This window comes from Physeter macrocephalus, chromosome 21 (genome assembly GCF_002837175.3).
Source record: "Physeter macrocephalus isolate SW-GA chromosome 21, ASM283717v5, whole genome shotgun sequence".
Lineage (NCBI taxonomy): Eukaryota > Metazoa > Chordata > Mammalia > Artiodactyla > Physeteridae > Physeter > Physeter macrocephalus.
In genome coordinates this window covers 55931737-55944861 of record NC_041234.1, presented here as the reverse complement: position 1 = coordinate 55944861, position 13125 = coordinate 55931737, and the positions used below count along the sequence as shown (strand labels likewise).

Sequence of the window (13125 nt, the reverse complement as noted above, 5' to 3'; positions counted from 1 at the left end):
TACTACAAAGCTACAGTAATCAAGACAGTATGGTACTGGCACAAAAACAGAAATATAGATCAATGGAACATGATAGAAAGCCCAGAGATAAACCCACGCACATATGATCACCTAATCTTTGATAAAGGTGGCAAGGATATACAGTGGAGAAAAGACATCCTCTTCAAAAAGTGGTACTGGGAAAACTGGACAGGTACATGTAAAAGTATGAAATTAGAACACTCCCCTAACACCATGCACAGAAATAAACTCAAAATGGATTAAAGGTCTAAATGTAAGCCAGACACTATCAACTTCTTAGAGGAAAACATAGGCAGAACACTCTATGACATAAATCACAGCAAGATCCTTTTTGACCCACCTCCTAGAGAAATGGAAATAAAAACAAAATAAACAAGTGGGACATAATGAAACTTAAAAGCTTTTGCACAGCAAAGGAAACCATAAACAAGACCAAAAGACAACCCTCAGAATGGGAGAAGATATTTGCAAGTGAAGCAACTGACAAAGGATTAATCTCCAAGCATATACCCTGAGAAAACCATAATTCAAAAAGAGTCATGTACCAAAATGTTCATTGCAGCTCTATTTAAAATAGCCAGGAGATGGAATCAACCTATGTGTCCATCAACAGATGAATGGATAAAGAAGATGTGGCACATATATACAATGGAATATTACTCAGCCAAAAAAAGAAACGAAATTGAATTATTTGTAGTGAGGTGGATGGACCTAGAGTCTGTCATACAGAGTGAAGTATGTCAGAAAGAGAAAAACAAATACTGTGTGCTAACACATATATATGGAATCTAAGGGAAAAAAATAGGTCATGAAGAACCTAGGGGTAAGCCGGGAATAAAGACAGAGACCTACTAGAGAATGGACTTGAGGGTATGGAGAGGGGGAAGGGTAAGCTGTGACAAAGTGAGAGAGTGGCATGGACATGTATACACTGCCAAACGTAAAATAGATAGTTAGTGGGAAGCAGCCGCATAGCACAGGGAGATCAGCTCAGTGGTTTGTGACCACCTAGAGGGGTGGGATAGGGAGGGTGGGAGGGAGGGAGACGCAAGAAGGAAGAGATATGGGAACATATAGATATGTATAACTGATTCACTTTGTTATAAAGCAGAAACTAACACACCATTATAAAGCAATTTTACTCCAATAAAGATGTTTAAAAAAGAGGAGAAAAGCGAAAAAACCCAATAAATATACACTGTAATAAAATAAATTATGCAAATATAAAAAAATAATGTCATAAGTAAATGTTTAAGCTAAATAGATCAAACAGATGGGGTTTAATTTAAGTAAAGGAATTCACAGGGACCTTGAGATTTGCAACATTTTGCTCAATACCTCCACATTAAGCATATATTCCTGGATGTTTAGAAAGTAACATATACTGTTATATCTGTATACTGAATCATATGTACTTTACTTTCTCCTCAGGTATCATGACATGCCAGATGTCATTGACTTCCTTGTGCTACATCAGTTTTATAATGAAGCCAAAGAAAGGAACTGGCAGATTGGTAAGTATAGAATTCTCACTGAATAATTATTGTTTGAAGTAGAGTAAGTAACTTTTAAACCAATTTAACAGAAAGAAACCAGTAGACTGAAAAAGCTGTTAACCAAATTAGAAAAATTAAATTTTTCTTTTCAGTTATGTTTCAGTGATTTTATGAACATTGTAACTGGCATAAAACCTTTTCTGTGAATACCTACTCTATTAGAATACAAATCTGTATTAAAAAGAAAACCTTGAAATGTCAATGGCCATGAAATGGGGTACTTAACACTTGGGCTCTTAACAGACCTTTACTGATTGTGGGTTTCTCTCTCCTTTCTCTCTCTCTCTCTCTCTCTCTCTCTCTCTCTCTCTCTCTCTCTGTCTCTCTCTGCCCCCCCACCCCCTCTCCCTCTCTCTCTTCCTCCTCTTCTACCTCTTTCCATCTACCCCTCTGCCCTCCTCCTCTCTCCCTCTCGCCCTCTCCCTTTTTCTCCCTTTCTCTCTTTCCCCTTCTTATTCTCTCCTCCTCTATTCCTCCCCCTTCACTAGCTGTTTAATCTTGGGCAAGATTTTAACCTCTCTCTGCCTCAGTTCCATTATCTGTAAAATGGGAATCACATCAGAACATACCTATAAGGTCAATATGAATAAAATGGTACCTGACACAGAGCAAACACTATGTTATTATCTGCTATTAGTACTTTTAAATTCTCCTTTTCTTATGTGGGAGCAACTTTTTTGTCCACATGGTTGGTTTTGTATTCCTTAGCCATTTAGAGGTACAAAACTAGTATGAAGAGATTTTTAAAAACAAAATGGTGAAACAAAAAATAGAAGAAACAACTGTAGTATCATATGTGCAGTACAAAAAGCAGTATGTCTAATGATCCCAAGTAATTGATAAAAGTTAAATTATATGTGGTAATATGTGATTTATTTCAGAATAATTATTAGCATTTGGAAATCAAAATCCTTGAAGAGGGTAAAATGTAAAATTCACATATATGGAAAACTCAGATTGAAACTTCTAATAATGCTGGATACAATGCTGCTTCTGTATTCAACAAAAAACTAGCAGTTTAGAGTGGGAACAGAGTGATTATTCTCAAGAGCACTCCTAAGAATTTCTAAAAACATTGTAGGTGATAGATTCCGCAGTATAATAGATGATGCCTGGTGGTTTGGGACCGTGGAGAGTCAGCAGCCTTTTCAACCAGAGTATCCTGATAGTTCTTTCCAGTGTTACAGTGTTCAGTAAGTATATTTATGGTCTTTTACACCTGATTTAATACTTTAGTACTATATGGACTTTCTATAAACCGTACCTTACCTAGTCTTATAAGACTTGTACCTGTAAGGAAGTAATCATAGTACCTTTAAGGAAGGAATTTGGTGATAAACCTTTTTGTCCAATATGCATGCTAACAAAGCAGGAACTGAAGACTTATTTCTGCCTCCCTTATTCCTGTATTTTCTCTTAAGTATTTCTATTTTAGACAAGAATTACAATTATTATTTCATGAAGAATACTGAAATTAATTCAGTGTTTAAATTAATTGTTAAAGCTGGAATATAATACTGAATATTTACATAGTCTTTAATGGTATGAATTCTAGACAGGAGTGACTGCATTATGTTTGGATATACTCTTTGTCTACAATTTACTTTTGTTCTTCATGAAATACGAGAGTTGTAAGATTCCTAATAAATAAAGCTTGCTTATCAAGAATGATAGAACAAATGTTTATTCCGTGAAGATTGACTTTTAGTCTCCATATTGTAGATCAAATGGGAATAATAAACTTTTGGAGAAGCTATAATACTCAACCTGTTAGAGTAAAGTAGGTTATCTCATAGAAAGAAGTGATCTATTAAATCGACTTTTTTAACCTGAAAGGAATTTTCCAAAGAGATCTTTTTATTCCATACCCTGGCTTAACATTGAATGTATGCTTGCTTGGAATTAAGAAAAAAAGAAAGCCCAGCAGAACTAAGAGTAAGCGACTCTCTTTCATATTGATGGACCATGTTTTCTCTATTAGAGGCTTATTATTATCTTTGTGTAAGCAAAGTTGTACTTCAAGGAAACTGTATTGTCCCTTTACAAATTTCACCCCCAAGAAGTAATGAAAATTATGCTAGTATATAAAGTGTCATCTGAATTTGATTTGTATCTTATTATTTTTTAATAGCTGGGACAATAATGAGAGAGAAAAGATGAGTCCCTGGGATATGGAGCCAATTCCAGAAGGAAGTAAATATGCTTTTAAAAAATGAATTATAATTTTTCTAAAAGAAAAATGGCAATAGCATGATTCTAGAAACTAATTATTTCTGATTTTTCACTTTATGCATAGCTGCCTTTCCAGATGAAGTTGGTGCTGGTGTTCCTGTGTCCCAGGAGGAATTGACTGCTTTGCTATACAAACCTCAGGAAGGAGAGTGGGGGGCTCATTCCAGAGATGAGGAATGTGAACGAGTTATTCAGGGCATCAACCACCTTCTTTCCCTGGGTATGGTGAATATGAAAGAATATTAGGAAGATGGGAAGGAATAAGGAAAACCAGCAGAATTATAAGTTCTGTAAAAGGAAATGCATTTTCTCACTGTATACTTTTAACTCAAGAGGCATGGTGATTCTAGTTTTAATAATAACATTTTTATTTGCTTGGCCAAAGTAATGACTGGCAAACTTTTTCAGTTCTGGGGCTATAGTAGGGAAGGCAGCCATATAGGTGTCTTTTACTTTCTTGAGTCATTTTGGCTCTCTAGCTATTCCCTGAGCCTAACTTTGGATCGATTTTTTGGTAAAGACAGTGGGTGCAGTAATATATTTTACTCCATGACTATTTATATTTTCTGAAGTATATCATGAGACATTTGACATTTATCCAGAAAAGACATAAATTTGAAGTTAAACACAGTTCTCCTTTCATTTTGTCTTGTTTTTACCTGATTTGAACCAGTGTATCTTGCATGATTGATTCATAGATAGAATGTCCAAATAAAAAGAATAATATTATAATAGTATTGGTCTAGTTTTTGCATAATTGAATCATCAGCATTTTAGAAATGTAGTATTATATCACCCACCCTTCTTGTTTATGTGTTTTTGTTTGTTAACATGAAATGTTAGTGTTCTTTATAATTGTCTTTTTTTATTTTGTAAATGTTGTAGATTTTGCCAGCCCTTTTGCTGTTCCAGTGGATCTCAGTGCCTATCCCTTGTATTGTACTGTAGTTGCTTATCCAACTGACCTCAACACCATCAGGCGGAGACTTGAAAATCGCTTTTACAGGTCTGTTTAGTTTTTATCATTTCCTAAAAGCTTGTATAGTTTTATATCTTTTGCTTTCCTTTTTGCATAATGATACACTGAGATCTTTGTTTTCATAGTGTAAAATAACTGTTCAGAAGACTCCAAAATTTCTCCTGAAAATTTGGAACACTGATTTCCCTTTATTCAGTAGATTTTCACTCTTCCAGGGTAAGAAGGGGTATGGACAGGGAGGAAATTATGACTAGCACAAGTCACATATGAAACAATAACTACAGTTAATTTTAGCTTATTAAAGGCAGATTAAGTAGTTTGTGGATTCATCCTGATTATGGTGCTCCAGGGACTTGGAGCATGTTTTAAATCCCCTGTTGGGGACTTAGGCAGCAGTTAATTAGATTTAATTACCAGCCCCAAAATGTGTATAGAAAAAGCCAAGTTATTTTTTCCTTGGTTTTTGGTTGGGAGTGGGGTGATTATGGGAAGGCAGTGGAGGGCAGCTTTTGGTACCTCTCTCACTCTAGAGTCTACTGTGTCTTAACCACAATTATTCCATGAAATGGTTATAAATATAACCAGTTGGGTATATTTTATGTCTTTACCTATAATTTCATTCAATAATATATATCATAAAAGCAATGAGATAAAAATCTGTCCTTTTTGTTTTTCTCTGAAAATGAAACATTCTTCTGTTGATTTATCAAAGCAGTATTTGTTTATTTTTGTTACTTTGACCTCGGTCAAATCACTATTTACCCACAATGTCGTGGGTCAGTTCTTTTCCAAGTTTTCATATCCAAGTTTATAGTCCAGTGGTTCTGAACTCTTGCCTGTGCTTCAAATACTCTAACTATATACCTTAATTAGTGCACATTAGTCACACACATATATTGAGTCACATACATATATTTGAACACCTTTGACATATCATGATTAAATGCCTAGTTGTTCTATGTTGTCTAATCCTAGAATAGACTTTAAATGTATCAACCAAGAGTAACAGGGTATCTTTTCTTTCATAGGAGAATATCAGCATTAATGTGGGAAGTACGCTACATTGAGCATAATGCTAGGACTTTCAATGAGCCAGACAGTCCTATAGTTAAAGCAGCCAAAATTGTAACTGATGTCTTACTTCGATTTATTGGGTAAGAAGAAGTTTTATCTCCCATAGAGGCTGACTTCTGACTTCTAAAATTTATTGAAATGTATTTTAACTTATCTGTCTTCTCAGGGATCAGAGCTGTACTGATATACTGGATACTTATAATAAAATTAAAGCAGAAGAACTAAACAGTACTGATGCAGAGGAGGTAAGAATCACAGCATGATTAGTAGGCATGAATTCCTTTTCTGTCATTTAAAGTACAATAAGTATTATATGTAAGTGTTAAAACTGGCTATGAGCAGTGAAGCTGATTTCTGAAAGCTGTCTGAACACCTGCATCTTTTTGTATTAAACTCTTTAACCTATATGTAGATAATATATACCAAAAACGTAGTGGTGCTACAGTCAGAGAGAGGTGGTCAGTCATCCTTTTTGACATAGTGGGTTTCAGTGATGAGAAATCAATACTTTATTTTCCAGCCCTTGAAAACAGGACAAAGCACTAAACAGTGTTTTAAAAGAATGGTTAGTTGATGGAAGTTTTAGTAGGGATTAATTTTCTATACAGTATATATAAAATTTTAAAGTATTTTATAATTTTAAACTTGAAAGTCTATATTTTTAGTAGTTTCATGGAATTGCTATTTGATTTCCTTTATGAAAATTTGCAAACATAAACCAGTTTTTCTTAATTAAATGGAATTAGTATTGTCAGTAGACCCTCACGTATCTTATATCCCCACCCAGTCATATCCCTAATTTACATTAAGCTATTTGTGACTAGAGGCTCTGATAGAGAGAAGCAAAAACCAAGATAAGAGGCTTAAACAGTAATGAAAAGTGATAATTCAAAAATATTTAATGGAAAACAATTCATCCCAGGGATGAGTGACTGAAATATGTTGGATTTTATTGCAGTGGCTATTATTGTACAGAGGTATTTTACATGTTTATATTTTCTGTACTGTTAATTCCCAGAATGGTAAATCTCCAGTGTTTTTAAATTTCACAAAAACGTATTTGACTATAAAATGTTGTAAGTATTATGGAAGTTAAATGTTATTTACATATTAAGGAAAACTCAGATATGCCAATTAGATATTATCCTCCTGAAACTAATGAAAAATTTATCATTCTTATTCCTGTTATTTTCTCTGACCTTTCATATAAATGCATTTTGATTCAGAATTGATGTAGCAAGAATACCTCCTCAAAGTAGCATTACTTGGATTAGAATAGGAAATTAAAATAAAATGTAATTCAGCAACCTTATTTTTCCTTTCTTCCTCCCTCCCTCCCTCTCTCCCTTCCTCCCTCCCTCCTTTCCTTCCTTTCTTTCAACATTTAAGTTATACTCTTTAAGTAAATTGCAGTTATACAATACAGTGTTATCAATTATAGTCACCATGGTTTACATTAGATCCTTATATCATCAGACCTTATTCATCTTCTAGCTGGAATTTTGTATCCTTTTACCACCCTCTTCATACCCGCCCCCCACCATCTGGTCCACCACCCAACCGCTTTTCTGTACTCTGTTTCTATGAGTTTGACTTTTTTTTAAAGATTCTACATATGAGTGATACCATGCAGTATTTGTCTTTCTTTGTCTGACTTATTTCACTTAGCATAATGCCCTCAAGGTCCATCTACATTGTCACAAATGGCAGAATTACCTTCTTTCTTAAGGCTGAATAATATTCCATTGTGTATATATATATACACCATATCTTCTCTGTCCATTCATCTGTTGACAGATTGTTTCCATATCTTAGCTATTGTGAATAATACTGCAATGAACATGGGAGTACAACTTTATATCTTTGATATCTTGTTTTTATTTCCTTTAGATATATACCCAGAAGTGAGATTGCTGGATCACATGGTAGTTCTGTTTTTAATTTTTTGAGGAACCTCCATACTGTTTTCCATAGTGGCTGTACCGATTTACATTCCTACCAACAGTGCACAAGAACTCTCTTTTCTCCACATCCTCGCCAGCACTTGTTATTTCTTTGTCTATTTGATAATAACCATTCTAACAGGTGTGAGGTGATATTTCACTGTGGTTTTCATTTGCTTTTCCCTGATGGTTAGTGATGTTGAGTGCCTTTTCATGTACCCGTTGGCCGTTTGGATGTCTCCTTTGGAAAAATGTCTATTCAGTTTCTCTGCCCATTTTTTAATTGGATTATTTGTTCTTTTGCTATCAAGTTGTTTATATATTTTGGATATTAACCCCCTATCAAATATATGATTTGCAAATATTTTCTCCCATTTGGTACATTGCCTTTCATTTTGTTAATGGTTTTCTTTACTGTGCAGAAGCTTTTTAGTTTGATGTAGTCCCACTTGTTTATTTTTGCTTTTGTTGCCTTTTATTACCTTTGGATTTTGTCACATCCAAAAACATCATTGTCAAGACCAATGTCAAGCAGCTTACCCCCCTGTGTTTTCTCTTAGGAGTTTTATGGTTTCATGTCTTACATCCAAGTCCTTAATCATTTTGAGTTGTGTTTAATGTATGGTGTAAGATATATGTCCAGTTCCATTCTTTTGCAGGTGGATATCCAGTTTTCCCAGCACAATTTATTGAAGAAACTATCCTTTCCCTGTTTTATATTCTTGGCTCCTCTGTTGTAAATTAATTGACCAATATGCATGGGTTTATTTCTGTGCTCTATTCTGTTCCATTTATCTGTGTGTTTTATGTCAATACCATACTCTTGTGATTACTATATCTTTGTAATATAGTTTGGTATCAGGAGGTGTGATGCCTCCAGCTTTTTTCTTCTTTCTCAAGATTGCTATTAGAATTCTTTTATATGGTTCCATATGAATTTTAAGATTATTTTCTATTTCTGCAAAAAATGCTGTTGGAAATTGTGTTGAATCTGTATATTGCTTTGAGTAGTACAAACATTTTAATGATATTAATTTTTCCAATCCATGAGCATGGACTATCTTTCCATTTATTTGTGTATTCTTCTGTTTCATCAATGTCTTATAGTTTTCAGTGTCCAGATCTTTCAACTCCTTGGTTAAATTTATTCCTAGGTATTCTATTCTTTTTGATGCAATTATAAATGGCATTATTTTCTTAATTTCTCTTTCTGATAGCCCATTATTAGTGTATAGAAACAGAACTTATTTTTCTATATTGATTTTGTATCCTGCAACTTTACTGAATTTGTTGATTAGTTCTAGCAGTTTTTGGTGGAGTATTTAGAGTTTTCTATATGTAATATTATGTCATCTGCTAACAAAGACAGTATTACTTCTTTCTTTTTAATTTGGATGTCTTTTGTTTTTCTTGACTAATTGTTCTAGCTAGGACTTCCAATACTATGTTAAATAAAGTAAAAGAGTGGGCATCCTTGTCTCGCTCCTGATCTTAGAGGAAAAGCTTTTGGGTTTTTTCCATTGACCCTGAAGTTAGCTGTGAGTTTGTCATATATGGCATTTATTATGTTGAAATAAAATCAATACCTATTTTGTTATATCTTTTGGATATTAACCCCCCAGGGAGTTTTTATCATGGATGGATGTTGCTCACCTCAGAGTGGCACTCTGGGTTAGAATAGAAAATTAAAGTAAAATGTAATTCATCAATTTTAGAAAGGGAAACCAATGGCTCATGAGATACTTTGCTTTCTTTTTTAAAAAAATTTTATTGGGGTATAGTTGATTTGCAATGTTGTGTTAGTTTCAGGTGTACAGCAAAGTGAATCTGTTATACATATACATATATCCACTCTTTTTTAGAATCTTTTCCCATATAGGCCACTACAGAGTATTGAGTACAGTTCCCGGTGCTAGACAGTAGGTCCTTATTAGTTATCTATTTTATATACAGTAGTGTGTATATGTCAATCCCAATCTTCCAATTTATCCCTCCCTCACCCTTACCCGCCTGGTAACCATAAGTTTATTTTCTACATCTGTAACTCTATTTCTGTTTTGTAGATAAGTTCATTTATAGCCTTTTTCTAGATACTCCGAGGCATTACCAGTGTGCTTCACCATCACCAAGTTAATAGTGGTGTGTGGGCCTTGCCTCTTTGTATTAAAAAACTAACCCTCAGAGGGATACTTAACTGAATCTTATGTTTTAATACACATTCATATTTTCCCTATAGAAAAGAGATGTATTTCTTGAAGTAGCAAAAGATTAATAATGAGTAATTCATGATTATAGTATATTAAATTAGCATGTCATATAAAATAAGTTTTTTTAAAAAATACTAACATTTAGGTACAACTTTAGATACCAGTCATTGTACTTTCCCCCTCATTTCCTATTCTGATTTAAAGAGAAACCTCATTTACTCTTCTTCTCCCAGTATATTTTCCAACTAGTATATAGCATGTAGGTGAAGTTTAGAGTGAGTCTCCCTCCCACCTTTGTTCTGTTGCTTGCTCCAATGAGGGAGTTAATTGTGATTATATTTGCCATTTCTTTGTAAATTTTATCTAATTTGTAAGACTGAATATAACTTAATATCTTCTCCCACTCTTCCTTTTTAATTTTAGGATACAGAAATGGTTGACTTAGATTCAGATGGTCCTGGTACTTCATCTGGAAGAAGGGTAAGTGGATAAATGAACTGCTGATAAGAAAAAATTCAGGCTTCCTGTGTCAGGGATCCCTAAGACCAACTCCACATATTTGGAGAGTTGCTAGAAAGACTTATGGAACTCAGTATATATACTTGTTAACTCATCGCTAAGGTTTATGACAGTGACACAGTAAGGATACACAGCTGGATCACAGGGAAAAAGATACAGGCATAGTTTGGAGGAATCCATGTGCAGGTTTCTTTATGTTCTCTCTCTCCTCTGAAGGGCCACACAGAATACATTCTTTCCCCACAGTGAAAATGTAGCAACATGTGTGTGATTAGAGACTGAGCTCCCAAAGAATTTATTGGGAGCTTGTTATGTGGACCCCATCTAGCCAGCACATGCCAAGATTTCAGACTCCCAGAAAGCAGGAAAGCATAGGAAATGTACAGGAAAGTGAATGTTCAGCACAAGTGACATTCTTTGTACAAACAGTGTGGGCACAGTAAACCACCTTTATTATTTAGGAAAGAGTTCAAGTACCAAGTTCCTAGACGCCAGTCAAGGGCCAAACTTATAAGCAAGCCCTGCTAAAGATAGCCTCAGGTCTGTTATGTTAACTCTGTTCTGCACACTTCTCCTCTATGATAATTAGACAAACATTTGTTGTATATAAGGAAAATGTTTCCTTTCAAATACTGAAACAGATTGTGTAAAAAAGGCATCAAATAGTAAAGGCAAGAATATATTATGACCACAAAGGATTTACTTAAGAATATATATATATTGTTCAAGTGTTATTTTGAGAAAATTACAGTGACATTGTCAAATATTCTTAACTAGCAGCAAAGACTAAGGTATTAAAATTATTGACCTTATAGATTTTCTTAAAATGAGAATTCAGAATGCTAGAATTCTTGCTGTTTCTAAGAATATAATATCCAGTTTTTGTTTATATTTTTGCCAGGGAGAATGATGTTTAATCTAAACTAAGAAACTTTTAAATAGCAGCTGCTCTATCTTATATAGATATATATTAACATAGGAAGACAGGAGAAAATCAATGAAGACTTAAGGAAAGAGCTTTTAGATATAATTCTTTTAAAATCTACAGGTCAAATGCCGAGGCAGAAGACTGTCTTTAAAGTGTAATCCTGATGCTTGGAGAAAACAGTGCACAGAACTGTTGGGCCTCATTTATGAACGTGAAGACTCAGAGCCATTTCGACAGCCATCTGATCCTCTTTCCTACCCAGTAAGTATAGTTATTTAAATAATTACCAATATGTAATTTCCCATAAATGTCCATGCTAAGTTCTAGTTAAGAGCCCTTTCCCCCCTTTCTTCTTTCCTTCCTTCTTCCTTCTTTGTTTGTGTATCTTTGAATTGTGAAAGTGGGTAGTGTGATTAGTCATGACTTTTTAAAATGCCTAACATGTACTTTGTAAATTACACAGTTGTAAACCAAATTTTAATCTAAACATCTTTTCATTTCCTTCCTGCTTTTATTTTGCATATTTGTTTAATGCATTTTATTAACTTCTAATAAACTTCTACACACTGGAGACCCTTGATAACATATGTCAGCCCTATTTAATTTACAATAAATAAGTTATTCAATATGATCACTTAGAGTAATCAATATACCATATTACTTTTCATCAAAGATAAAAGCATGAGAACTTAAATTACAGGATTCCTTTTCTAGGAGTATATCTATTTATATGTTGAATAACCTTTTAGTATAGATAGCAAATCTGTTTTAGCTTTGTCAGAAAAAATGTACAGCAATATTTCAGAAATACATCAAACCATCCTCTGAAATTAGTAAACATCAGTATTCTCTGCATACACAGGTTTCAGTTGGGAAAAAATATTATTCAAATAAGGAACAAAATTACGTTCAAAAAAAACTTGATTTGTTTTTGTAGGGGGTTTAGGTAGAATAAATTAGTTTTGTGTTTTTCATGGTAGAGGAGAATGGTGAATGTAGAATCCCTTCATCTTAAATTATAGTCAGTAAAAACATAATTCCTATTTATGGATCTTTGAGCTTTAAATCATAATTACATTGCAAGTCTTGATATTTTGTTGTGGTGGTCTGGAAATACAATATATCTTCTTTACCCTAATAGGGCCATCAAGAGCAAGAGGGCGAATCCTCTGAGTCAGTTATTCCAGAACGACAACAAGATCTGTCTCTTTGTGAGGTAGGCCTAGTAGTCTCTTAAAAGGCATATGTGTTCTGGTTGTTTTTGTGTTGTTTTACTTTTTTAAATCCCCATACTGTAAACAAACCTTTTATAACTTGTAAAGCTATTTTTCAACTTTGCTCACTATCTTTTTACCTTTGTTTGAGTTTTTGGTTGTTTATTTTTTGTCTTTTAAACAACACATGCTCTGGAGAGTTCTTTGTAGCATCTGGTTAGATGTTTGTTTGTTTCTATAGGTCTAAAGCTACTGTAGCAGAGTAGAAAACATTAATTACACAACATAATTATGTCTGTAATTGCAGCTGATTGTTCCCAGTGGGATTTTATTCAGCAGGCTGACTGGGTCTTTTGAGTTTTGGTCATTGTATTACATGAAGTTCCAATATTTTTTCTCTATGAAAATCTTTGTTTCATAAGCCATATTATGTTGGAATACACTTTGGTTTT

At 33.9% G+C, this 13125-nt stretch overlaps 1 protein-coding gene across 1 annotated transcript in view; it reads left to right on the top strand.

The window, feature by feature from the left end:
* The window catches only part of BRWD3 (bromodomain and WD repeat domain containing 3), a 122762-nt gene that overhangs the window by 95626 nt on the left and 14011 nt on the right, over positions 1-13125 (top strand). Inside the window, exons 27-36 of the mRNA XM_024129476.3 lie at positions 1453-1535; positions 2659-2770; positions 3709-3770; positions 3874-4029; positions 4695-4815; positions 5817-5942; positions 6029-6107; positions 10436-10492; positions 11580-11720; positions 12601-12675. Of these exons, the coding sequence (XP_023985244.1) occupies positions 1453-1535; positions 2659-2770; positions 3709-3770; positions 3874-4029; positions 4695-4815; positions 5817-5942; positions 6029-6107; positions 10436-10492; positions 11580-11720; positions 12601-12675 (1012 nt within the window). The remainder of the gene's footprint in view (positions 1-1452; positions 1536-2658; positions 2771-3708; positions 3771-3873; positions 4030-4694; positions 4816-5816; positions 5943-6028; positions 6108-10435; positions 10493-11579; positions 11721-12600; positions 12676-13125) is intronic.